Genomic DNA, 12,761 nt, shown 5'->3' with positions numbered 1-12,761 from the left:
TTTTTATTTTTTTTTGGCTTTTACCTCATCACTCAACTACCAAGCTTTTTTAGATATAGGACCTTTTCCCTTCGACTTTTTAAGAACATTTTTATATTCTTTTAATTCATGTTCCATTGTATTTCACATATTTCTAGTTTCATCTTCCAAATTCCACATTGCTACTTTAAATATATCCAATTTTTGACCTCCTAGATTCCACAATATAGTTCATCGGTGTCTATATCGTTTCTGGGTCTTAGATTCCACAATATAGTTCGTGGGTTTCTATATCGTTTCTAGTTCAATGTTACCCTTTAATGAATATATCTAGCATTATTAACTCTCTCTAAGCGTAACTTTTGCAATCTTTACATATTAAGCGGCATGCTTTTCTTACAAGCAAGTAAAGTAATCTATTTGACTTGTGTTTGATCCAGTTTTAGAAGTTAGTAAGTGTTCTTCTCTTCTCACTTTTTAAAGAAAGCCTTGGTTATTATAAGATCAAACGCTCTTGTGAAATCTAAAGTGCTCTCTATAGTCTCATTTTGGTCACCAAAATTATATGTACCATGCACCGTTTCGTACCCTTGCTTAATTTTTTCCCCAATACGACTGTCGATATCTCCACCTATAATTATTGTCCTACAGGTATTCTTGCATTAATTTATTCATTTGATTCCAAAATTGTTCTTTAATATGTTCATCGAATCTTACTTGGGGGGTGTAGGCACTAATCACATTAATTATATTTTCTCCAAACAAATTTAATTATTCTGACTCTTTTCTCATAATTATTATTGTACTATCTTTAAGGTGTTAAACTGCTATTATCCAACACCATTTTATGTATTTCTTTTTCAAAATAGTGAATTTTTTTACGTAGTATTTACTTTTCAATATTTTAGTAGCTTTTGCTTGTAAGAGTCGGCAAGAGGCTTATCTTTTAGATCGACTGGAAGATGTTTTATCTTGAAGCAGAGGGTGGTGAGTGAGATCTTTACATTCTTACAGAGAGGAGTGTGGGTTATCACAGGGCCATCCATTTCTCTGGGGTGGAGCTTCAGTGGGCATGCAAACTGTTAGAAGAAGCTTCAAATAGGGCAGATTCAGAACCTTTGTTCGGATTAACTCTGGGTCAACTGTGGTTTGGGAAGGGAGGTGTTTATCTGACAAACGGGGAAGGTTTTTGCAAGTAACAGTGAAAGGGGTAAGGGATTGGAGAAAAGTTTGTTTCCCTAAAGATTAGAGTTTTGTGGGGTGGAGATATTTGGCAAGAGTGTTTTTGGATGAATCCTTTGCCCAACACATTTGAGACCTACATGCTAATATTTGGTGAAAAATCTCTCTAGTAATGAATTTTCCTTTTATTTATAAAAAAAAAAAAAAAAAAACTCTCTAGTAATGAAAATTATAGACTTGGTGAAACTCACCATAGAAATCAATAATTTAACGAGGGTAACTATGTTATGGTTACTTGTTTGTCCTGAGCGTTATCATAAGCATTCCTTCTAGAAATTGCATGCATGTGTTCTTACAAGGGGAATTACCGCATCATCTATACCAGTGCCTTCCCCTATTTTGCAACATGGGCTGAGGATGTGCTTGAAGATGAGATTGACGGTTCTTTCTACTGTGGCTTCTAGAGGTACCTCATCAAGTGGAATGATCGCCCAAATTCTTATGCTACTTGGATTACAAATAAGGAGTTTTGTTGTCTTGCCCCAAATATCTCAAGAGTAGTAACATAGTTGCTACTCTCTGGAATTGAGTTCTTCTCACCCAGGAAGAAATGATGGGATCACATGAAACCCACCATTCATCGCACTTATGTAAAGCGGGGGCGGAAGAATAAGAATTTATCTATTTTATTAATTTAGGTTTTATTTTAGGATTTATTAATTTTAGAACTTAATTATGCTATTTTGTTTATTTTCGGATTTATTGTCTATTTTAATATTTAGATCTTTGTGGTTGGCTTAGGTGGTGTTTGATAACCAAATTATGTACTTAAAACTAAATGTATTAAATGAAAATCAATTAACCCCGTTTGATATATCACTTGAAAATTTAAGTGACTCTTAAAATATAAGCTAGAAGTTCAGAAAATTTTAAGTGATATGAAACTTACTTAATGCTAACTGAATTTATAAATATTTATTCATAAGGGTTGACGTACAACATTATAAGCTCACCAATGTTGTCATCACCATCACCACCACAACCTCACCATTGTCGTTGTTGCCATAGGCACCACCATCATTTCACTACCACCAGTTGTTACTATCATTACCACCACCTCTCCACTAGCACTACAACAACTACTACAATCCTACACCTCTACAATAATTGCCACTATTGTCATATCCATCATTATCATTAACACTGCTGCCACCTCTTTTTACCTCCACTTCATTACCCCTCCACCATCACCACAACCACTATCCCTTTGACTCCATCACCATTGCCATTGGCACCATAACCACCGCCACCTCCACTACCACCACCACTTCCTCTCCGTCACAAATTCACAATACAAAAATTGAAAGAAACAATTTGAAAGTAATAAATTTCAAATTTGATCATGCACATATCAAACAACTTGTTTTAGTTCCACACTTTAATATTTAGCAACAACTTTTCAACTTAAAAAATTTGACATTCATTTTTCAGTTTTATCAAACGTCACATTATTAATACTAAGCTTATTGTTATTAGGAGGTACTTTTGATATTGAGCATAATATTGAATTTGGAATATTGCTTTTGTTTGTTTTCTCTGTCCTCGCTTGTTCCAATTTCATATGGGTAAGAATAGTAGTATGGTGAAGGTAAAATGCATATATTTTGTGCCACGTGTAAGAATTCTGAAGTATTTTTGTATATTCAATTGTTAATGTTTACAAAGTATTCATCAGTTTATATAGCCCTAATCTATGGCTTGATAAGGAATGACTGATAAAGGACATACATACGCCTAATTAACGCCTAATTCCTAATATGCATAACCATGCCATATATATAATCATGCCATATATACAATATATTCTCACAGTCCATCTCAAACTCAAGGTGTTTCAGCAGAAAACACTGAGAGTTTGCTAAGAAGAAATTGAAACCAAGCGATAGTGTGAGTCTTGGTGAAGAAGTCCGCAAGTTACAAAGCCGAGGAGACGAACGAAAACGAGAGAGAGCCAGACTGCAGATGCTGTCGGACAAAGTGATAATCAATTTCAATGTGTTTCGTCCATTCATGGAGGGCAATATTGTGGGCAATCTGAATAGCACTGCGGTTGTCACAATAGAGAGAGGTCGGAGAAGACTGAGGGACACCCAAATCAGAGAGAAGACAACAAAGCCAAACAAGCTCAGCAGTAGCATGAGCCATAGCACGGTACTCAACTTTGACAGTAGAGTGAGCAACAACAGTTTGTTTCTTGTTTTTCCAAGAGATCAAGTCGCCAAGAAACGTATGGAAACCAGAGGTGGACTTGCGATCATTAACATTACCAGCCCAATCAGAATCAGCATAGGCCACCAAGTCTAAAGAGGAAGTAGAGGATAACAGTAAACCTTGAAAGTACTCTGGAGATAGCGAAGAATGCAAACCAAAGCAGCCCAATGGGTAGAGCGAGGAGTAGAAACAAACTGACTAACCACATACACAGCATAAACAAGATCAGGACGAGTAACAGTCAAATAAACTAAACAATCCACAAGCTCGCGATAGACAGTAGGATCATCCAAAGGGACACCATCAATAGAGTTGAGCTTGACATTAAGCTCAATAGGTGTATCAGTAAGACCGGTATGGTGAATAACCTCATTGGCATATTATGCCTGAGACAGGAAATAGCCCTTTTGAGAAGAGGCAACCTCAATACCAAGAAAATACCGCAGTGGACCCAGATCTTTCATTTCGAAGGTGCAGAAGAAATGTTGCTTGACCTCAGAGAGAGCAGAAGAGTCAAAGCCAGTAATGATCATATCATCCACATAGAGTATGAGAGCAACAAAACCAACTGAGGTATGTCTAAAAAACAAAGCAGAGTCAGAAGTAGAAGGATGAAACCTAAGCTTGGTAACAGCAGTCTGAAAGCGATCATACCAAGCACGAGGAGATTGCTTCAAACCATACAGAGCACGCCGAAGATGACAAACTTGCCCAAAGGAGTGAAGAAGGCCAGGGGGAGGACGCATGTAGACTTCATCAATGAGATGACCGTTAAGAAAAGCATTCTTAACGTCCATCTGATAAAGAGGCCAATGTTGAACAGCAACAACAGAAATCAAGGTATGGACAGTAGTCATCTTGGCAACAAGGGCAAATGTCTACTCATAATCAATACTATACTCTTGCAAGAAACCCTTTGCAACCAAGCGAGCTTTGTATCGCTTGAGAGAACCATCAAAATGAGTCTTGACTTTATAGACTCATTTGCAACCAACCAGATTCTTGCCAGCAGGTAAAGGACCCAACTCCCAAGTGTTAGTCTTCTGCTAGGCAAACAACTCATCATGCATAGCTTGAACCCAATTAGGATCCTGACAGGCCTCCTTGTAAGACTGAGGTTCTGAAAAAGAATGAATAACAGACAAAAAAGTATGATAGGAAACAGAAAAACATGTATTAGACCAACTCAACCTGTTTGGAGGATGACGTTGACGAGTAGGATATCGGTGTGCAGCAGGATCAGAGTTGTCAGAAGCAGAAGGATCAGCAGCAGGGGCAGAGACAACTGGTGGAGGAGGAGCCTTACAACGAGAATAAACTAACAACGGAGAAGGTGAAAAAGCCGAAAGAGGAGAAGTAGCCAGAGGCGAAGTAGGAGGAGAAGATGAAACAAGCTTAGGAGGAATAGTGGAGATGTACTCATCAGATGGGGCCTCAGAAGGAGATGGATCAAGATGAACCAAATTCTCTTGGGAAACTGGGGCAGTAAGAGGAGGAAGTTAAAAGTAAGGTAGACGTTCGAGAAAGGCAACATGGCGGGAGACATAAAGGCGACGGGAAACATTGTCATAACAGCGATAACCTTTCTGAGTGAGACTATAATCCAAAAAGACACATAAGACAGACCGCGCACTAAGTTTATTCTTATCTTTATGGGGTAAAAGGACAAAACAAGCAGATCCAAACACAGGATGGAGTAATTAGGAAGTTCAGAAAATAGAGTCTCATAAGGAGACCGACCAGAAAGAAGGGGGTAGGCATACGGTTGAGAAAAAAAGCAGCAGTAAGAATGGCTTCACCCCAAGACGGAGCCGGAACAAATGCAAAGAGAAGGAGAGACCTACCTGTCTCAAGGAGATGACGGTATTTATGCTCAGCTTGACCATTTTGGGCAGGTGTATCAGTACAAGAAGTTTGGTGAATGGTACCCAATTTGGCCAAGTATTCATAGAATTCAGTTTTAAAGTATTCCCCACCCAAGTCAGACCGCAACAATTTAATAGTAAACCCAAACTGTGTAGTGATCATAGACTGGAAAGTACAGTATATTTGGTAGAAGTCAGACTTATGAGTCATAAGATAAACCCAAGTGTAACGGGTGCAGTCATCAATAAATGACACATGGTATGCAGAACCCCCTTTGGTGAGAACAGGAGAAGGGCTCCAAACATCAGTATGAACTAAAGAAAATGGTGTATCAGATGTAGAAGTACTTTTATGAAAAGGTAAGGCTGTCATTTTGGTAAGTTTACACCCCCGACATTCAGTAAGTTCACTAGGAGAAATTTTACCTAATATACCAGATTGAGCCAAAGACCGTAAGCGATCAGCAGACAACTGTCCTAATCTAGAATGCCACAAGTAGAAAGGACTAGACAGAAAATCTAATTGAAAAGAGGAAAAGGCAGTCGAAGAGGTTGCCATAGGTAGATGTGTTAAAATCCACCTACTTCACCCACTTAAACCTACTCCACTAAACCTAACCCACTACACCACTACCACCTCACCTACTCCACTAAACCTAACCCACTACACCACTATCACCTCCACTTCACCTACTCCACTAAACCTAACCCACTCTACCACTACCACCTACCACACTTCTCCTACTCTCCACCTACTCCCAAACACACTCCTATATAATAGGAATCTTTGTAATTGTAATGACATACTACATCAATACATCAATCAATAATACATACATTTTAACATGGTATCAGAGCAAGGTTGAGAATTTAGTGATTCCGCTTCACCGGCGGACGGCAGCCTCGCCTTGGCCGTCCGCCGGACAAACCCACAATTTCTAATTCTCTCTCTCCTTCCTCAACAAACTGATTCGTCACCCAACCCGTGAAGCAACGGTCCAGATTCATCCAAAACCCATCTCAGTCTACGTTTCAAGACTCATCCTCGGCCTGCGATTTCTTCATTCAAAGCCTAGTCGTCGGAGTCGCTACAACTTCAGAGACGACGATGACAATATCCGAAAGAGAAAAGAAAATCAAGAAGGTCGCATACATCTGTTGAAAAGCAGGGGTCAACACATTCTCACCAACCCACGAGTTCTCGACTCCTTCGTACGAAAATCTGATATAAAATCGACCGATACGGTGCTTGAAATCGGACCCGGCACAGGAAATCTCACTCTCAAGCTCCTCGAAGCTGCCCAGAAGGTCGTAGCGGTCGAAATTGACAAGCGAATGGTGGAGATTCTCCACAGTCGCGTTGCAGAGAATGGGTTTGGGGACCGACTTACTGTTATATGCGGTGATGCGTTGAAAACAGAATTTCCAAGGTTTGATCTTGTTGTGGCCAACATTCCTTATGGAATATCTTCGCCTCTGGTGGCTAAGTTGGTGTTTGGGTCGCACCCATTTCGGAGCGCAACGCTTCTCCTTCAGAAAGAATTTGCAAGAAGGCTATTGGCTAATCCTGGAGACTCCGAGTTCAACCGTTTAGCTGTAAATGTGAAGCTTGTCGCTGATGTGAAATTTATTATGGATGTAAGCAAGAGAGACTTTGTACCCATTCCAAAAGTTGATTCGTCTGTCGTTAAAATCTGGCCTAAAGCTGAAATTCCTGATGTGAATCTTCACGAGTGGTGGGCTTTCACAAGAACATGCTTTTTTCTCTCTCCCACTTTTCTTTTTCCACCACCCACACCACACCATCCCTTTCTTTTCTTTTCTTTATTCTCCACTCACAAAACATTATCATCACCTTTTGCACCTCACCCGTTGCTCCACTTTCTTTCTTTTCTTTTATTTTCTTTATTTATTTATTTATTTTATTATTAAAAAAAAAATAATAATAAAAAAAAAAAACACGGAGGAAGAAGACGAACTGCAAACTCATTTTATTCATATCGGGCCTCACCCCGATCACCATTTTACACACACAAAAAAAAAAAAAAAAAAAAAAAATACAAACAAAACAACCACACCCACAGTGGGATTTTTCTTTTCCTTCTCTATTCTACTACAGGTCTCTTCTTCTTACTTTTATCTTGGGCGTCCCGTGCCAGTCCGGTCTCCGTGTTTCCTTGTCCACCGAGCACGTTCATGCCCCCATACTCCTCCACTGCAGCATATGGAGGACCTCCAAATCGGAACATCACGGTGGCCTTCCGCTTCATCTCCTTGTTTTCTGCCCTTAGCACGCTTATCTCTGCTCGCGCATCCTTATACATGCGTTGGAGCAGAGCCAGCTGGGAGTTTAACTGCTGCACCTCATTTGCCCTACTCTGCAGCCGGTTCGACAAGTTTGTCACCGCAGTCATGGTTTCCACACATGACTTCAATGTATACTGATTGGCTTCCACATCCGACTGCACTGCCATTCTTTGCTCCACCGATCGCATCGGAAAGTTCAACGGAGCAAACTCCGGGGCACTTGGTTGAGGTTCCAGTGCCACCACTCCAGTAATCTCTCTTGTTGACTCGTTGAGGTCGGGAAAGAGGGTGAGCAGACCGCGGGAAGACGAAGCCATTTTCTGGGCAACAAAGTGTTACAGACTATTTTCTGGGCAACAGAGTATTACAGACTATCTCTCCCCGCAAACGGAACTATCTTTCTCAGCAACACGAAGGATTTTTCAGAGGTTTCTCTCAGTTTTTCTCTGCCTCAGCCTCTGCCTTCGTCTTGGTTAAATAGCCGAGGCAGCCACGCGCATCGCGCGCCTCTTGACGCCCGACAAACTGGCACGCCTTTTCATGGCACATCTTTTGATAAAGCGGGCGCGCCAGCCAAGGCACTCACGTGCCTCGCCATCATGTCCGGCACATCTTTTTATGGATTGGGCACGACTTTTGATGGCACGCCTTTTTTGAAAAATTAGGTACACCTTTTGAGGGTGCGACTTTTTAAGGGTCCGACAAGACTCTGTAAACTGTCCCGACATTGATTCCGGTTAGCTCCTTCATGGGTCCGACAAGACTCTGTAAACTGTCCCGACATTGATTCCGGTTAGCTCCTTCATGGGTCCGACAAGACTCTGTAAACTGTCCCTACATTGATTCTGGTTAGCTCCTTTATGGGTCCGACAAGACTCTGTAAACTGTCCCGACATTGATTCCGGTTAGTTTCTACAAGGGTCCAGCAAGACTCCGTAAACTGTCTTCTACAACGGTCCGACATGACCCCATAAACTGTCTTCTACATCGGTCCGACACGAGCCAGTGTCTTCTACATCGGTCTTCTACAACGGTCTGACACGACCATACAGTGTCTCCTATCCTCTTTTATTTTTTATGTATTTTCTTGTTTTGTTACTCTCTCCAAACTCAAGTTGGTTAGTTCCTATCCCCCTTGAGTTTGCGGGGGGCTGTTAAAATCCACCTACTTCACCCACTTAAACCTACTCCACTAAACCTAACCCACTACACCACTACCACCTCACCTACTCCACTAAACCTAACCCACTACACCACTATCACCTCCACTTCACCTACTCCACTAAACCTAACCCACTCTACCACTACCACCTACCACACTTCTCCTACTCTCCACCTACTCCCAAACACACTCCTATATAATAGGAATCTTTGTAATTGTAATGACATACTACATCAATACATCAATCAATAATACATACATTTTAACAAGATGCAAGCTCTCCGCCACATAGAAGTCTCCAACTCTACGGCCGGTCCCAATCTGCTGCTTAGACATTCGATCCTGCACAGAACATATAGAAGAAGAAAAGATAACATCAAAACCCGAGACATCAAGCTAACTAATAGATAATAAATTGACAGATAACTGAGGAACATAAAGGACAGATGGAATAGAGACAGTAGACATAACAGACAGTAGGACAGACCCAACAGATATAACAGACATACTAGACCCATTAGCAGCATTAACAGTAATAGGTAAGGGAGAGGGAATACAATTTTGAAGTAAGGAGAGATGGGGAGTCATATGATGAGAAGCACTAAAGTCAAAAATCTAGACAGACAAAGAGATACCTGAAGAAGACTCAAGCAACCTGAATGAAGAGAGGAAACAACTAAAGTAGACGGGGAGGGTTGGGAGGTAGACAGCATATACTGAAGTTGACTAATCTGAGCCCTCAAGGAAGCCAAGTCAGGATCAGGAATCGGAGCAGATGCAGTGGTACTGACAGAGGGATGAAAAGTACTCAGAGGAGGAGCTCGGGATTGGGTTTGAGACTGCTAAGAAGACGTGGCAGGCAGACGTTCCTTCTTGGGACAGTGATACTTCCAATGGCCCTTCTGATGACAAAAAGCACACTCATCTGAAGCCAGATACATCATAATAACTTGAAGCCGATGTCGAACGAAAACCAACGAGAGGAGTTGCGAACCAGATGGGTCGCGATTCCAGCCTTGAATAGTCGCGATTCCGGTGCCAATAGATCTGGTACAATCGAGACTCCGGTGACTAAACCAGGGAGAGAACTTGAACGAAGGCCAAGAGCCAAGAGAACTTTGATCGAAAGCGTTGAACTTCGTGAACACGACCACAGAAAGAGAGAACTTCGCGAATACCAATCGCGATTCTGGTGCTCTACGACCTGCGACTCAGAGGGATAAAACCAGAGGGCTGATTTCCAAGAGACGATTGCGATGAAGAAGAGCACCTATGATTACGACTCAGTGAGATTCTAATGAAAAAGACGACACAGAGTCAATTTCTACGGTTTCGGCTCAGAGACGGCTCTGATACCATGTAAGAATTCTGAAGTATTTCTGTATATTCAATTGTTAATGTTTACAAAGTATTCATCAGTTTGTATAGCTCTAATCTATGGCTGAACAAGGAATGACTAAAAAAGGAAATACATACGCTTAATTAACGCCTAATTCCTAATATACATAACCATGCCATATATACAATCATGCCATATATACAATTTATTCTCACACCACGTGCATGCTCATATGCCATGTTGTAGTGAAGGAATTTCACCTAGGTATACTTACGCTCTCATTTTTTAGACCTCCTTAATTTTCCATACATATATGTATATTTTCTGTTACAGGTTGTTCACCCTATTCATGACCAGACTTTTTATTTGACTCTTGAGCACAAAAGAAAGCTGAAGGAGGAATACGGTTAGTTTATTTGTATATTCTGTAAGGCAGTTTGATTTGATGTTGTGACTTTGTGACAATAATTGTCAAATGGATGCTTTTGTACAGGAATTGAACCATGGACTTTTGTGCAAAAACTTGGAGATGCAGTTTTTATTCCTGCCGGTTGTCCTTATCAAGTTAGAAACTTGAAGGTATTGTAAGATTTTAGCTGGTTTAGGATTTTGTAATTTTGAAGTTACTACTTTATGTAGGGCCATCAGTAAAGTCTGAACAATTACCACTTTTCTATAAGTTATTGTTACACACACTGCTTTCAAGCCAACAACATGCGGTTGCACAAATACAAAAAGATAGAAGCAGACGTGCATATCCTGGTCTTTCCACTTGAATTGTCCCAGTTTCTATGCACATGCTCTCTTCAGTGTATTTATTCTACATGGCATTTTTCATTTTGGCTTAAAAAATACAGGAATGAGAGTCACCATTTGGAGAACTCTTTACTAAAAGTTTTTTGAGACTACATCGTAGTGTTTCGATTTCTGTCTTATAGGTTTCTATGCTAATAATGTATTCATATTGCATTCATAATGAAATGGTAATAGATTTTATTGGGAGTGGGGTCTAGAGGTTGGTGGCAAATTATTATACTTTGGATTTGTCATGGAGAGAGAATGAACCCACTTATCACATTATTTATTTTGTGTTGAAACCTTTCTTTTGTAACTTCACCATTGCACATTAGCTTATAAACTTATTTGATACAAAAGTTTGATTTTGGTGGCATATGGCCCCTGATTGATGGTTGCAAGATCCATCAAAAAATGATTCCTGCTTAGCAAATTGCAATTTCAGAAGTCCCTATAAATAGACGATCTTGTAGAGTTCAGAATTGCTGTCTCAAGTTCCATTGTTGAGATGTTTTTCGACTTTTCAAGTTGAAGACTTTACTGCTATAAATATAAATCAATCCTTCACTACTGAAAAGATTGAATTTTTTTTCCCTCAAGGTTTTGTGCTATAAATATGATAGAAAAAATTGTTTCATAAAAAAGGTTAGTTCAGATGCCGTTTTCTGATATCCTTTTTGGTTATATTTGCAGTCATGCATAAAGGTTGACCTTGACTTTGTCTCACCTGAAAATTTAAGCGAGTGTATTCGTTTATCCGAGGAGGTCCGTTTGCTCCCTGAAAATCATAGAGCCAAAGAAGACAAGTTGGAGGTAGACCATATGACTATTTCTCTATAATGTCATCCGGATTATTTCTCTATAATGTCATCTGGACTATATGTTGGCTTTTTCAACTAGGTATTGGAATGCCACAGATTTTGCATATATTTGACTTTGCTAATCAGTTAAGACTCTACTTTTAAACTGGACCAAGTTATTCCTCTCTATCAAATTTTATCCATTACTTTTCTAGTATTACATATTTGCTTGCATTTAGATAAAAGGGTCTTACCTAAACATTCAAATGGATTATTGTTTTAATTAATTTCCCATTCCGGTACCATTTTTCTTAATTTCTCGAAAAATGTTTTCTAATTATTAAGTTTGTCATAATTATGCCTCTTAAAATTGTGTTTGTAGATATTTGTGATGTATTGACCACAAAAGAATATTTGTATGTGATTCTAAAATCAGCTAATATCATAAATGTATCACAAGCATCACATATGTTAAACATTATATTGGTGTAGGGATCCTACTCCAACCATCAAAATTCACTCTATCAGCATTGACATATATCACAAGATCCTAAGAAGCATGGACACACGACACGATAAGGACACATAGACACACGGAAATTTTCAAAATATGTAGGACATGACACGTGCAACATTGACACAGCGTTAGTGTAAGAATGAACTAGATATCGTTCTAGTAGACGAAACAGGGACTTGATATCGTTCTAGCAGACGAGAATTCTTGAATCCACAAGAACACCCTTGAATCCACAAGGAAAATAGAAGAAAAACTTTTTAAAATATTATTGATTGAATGCCTCCATTACATATGCTTGTAGGCTTATTTATAATAAACTAAACGTAATACTTGTAGGAAAAGTAATTCTAAAATAAACTAGGAAATTTAAATCAATACAAATTAGAAAACCTAAAAAAATAGTAAATTAAAATTCTAAACTATTTAAAATCCTTGTCAAAATCTAATTCCAAAATAATAAAATTAAGAAATATAAAAATTATATAATTTTGTTCTACATCATACTCCTCTTCTTTAAAAGAACTCGTCCTTGAGTTTCAACTAC

General features: G+C 39.4%; 1 protein-coding gene and 1 pseudogene across 11 annotated transcripts in view; both read left to right on the top strand.

Moving 5' to 3' along the window:
- Window positions 1-12,761, top strand: part of LOC114268310 (lysine-specific demethylase JMJ27) — a 64,208-nt gene that overhangs the window by 44,499 nt on the left and 6,948 nt on the right. For all 10 annotated transcript variants that reach the window (XM_082893558.1, XM_082893560.1, XM_028209464.2 and 7 more), the window contains 3 exons: window positions 10,439-10,511; window positions 10,599-10,684; window positions 11,594-11,713. In XM_082893558.1, the coding sequence (XP_082749684.1) occupies window positions 10,439-10,511; window positions 10,599-10,684; window positions 11,594-11,713 (279 nt within the window). The remainder of the gene's footprint in view (window positions 1-10,438; window positions 10,512-10,598; window positions 10,685-11,593; window positions 11,714-12,761) is intronic.
- On the top strand, window positions 6,240-7,366 carry LOC145803247 (ribosomal RNA small subunit methyltransferase, mitochondrial pseudogene; annotated as a pseudogene). Its single transcript, XR_014345373.1, has one exon. The product of XR_014345373.1 is annotated as a ribosomal RNA small subunit methyltransferase, mitochondrial pseudogene (transcript).

This window comes from Camellia sinensis, chromosome 11 (assembly GCF_055761805.1).
Source record: "Camellia sinensis isolate YWXY chromosome 11, ASM5576180v1, whole genome shotgun sequence".
Taxonomy (NCBI): Eukaryota; Viridiplantae; Streptophyta; class Magnoliopsida; order Ericales; family Theaceae; genus Camellia; species Camellia sinensis.
This window is presented reverse-complemented; position numbering and strand designations above follow the sequence as displayed.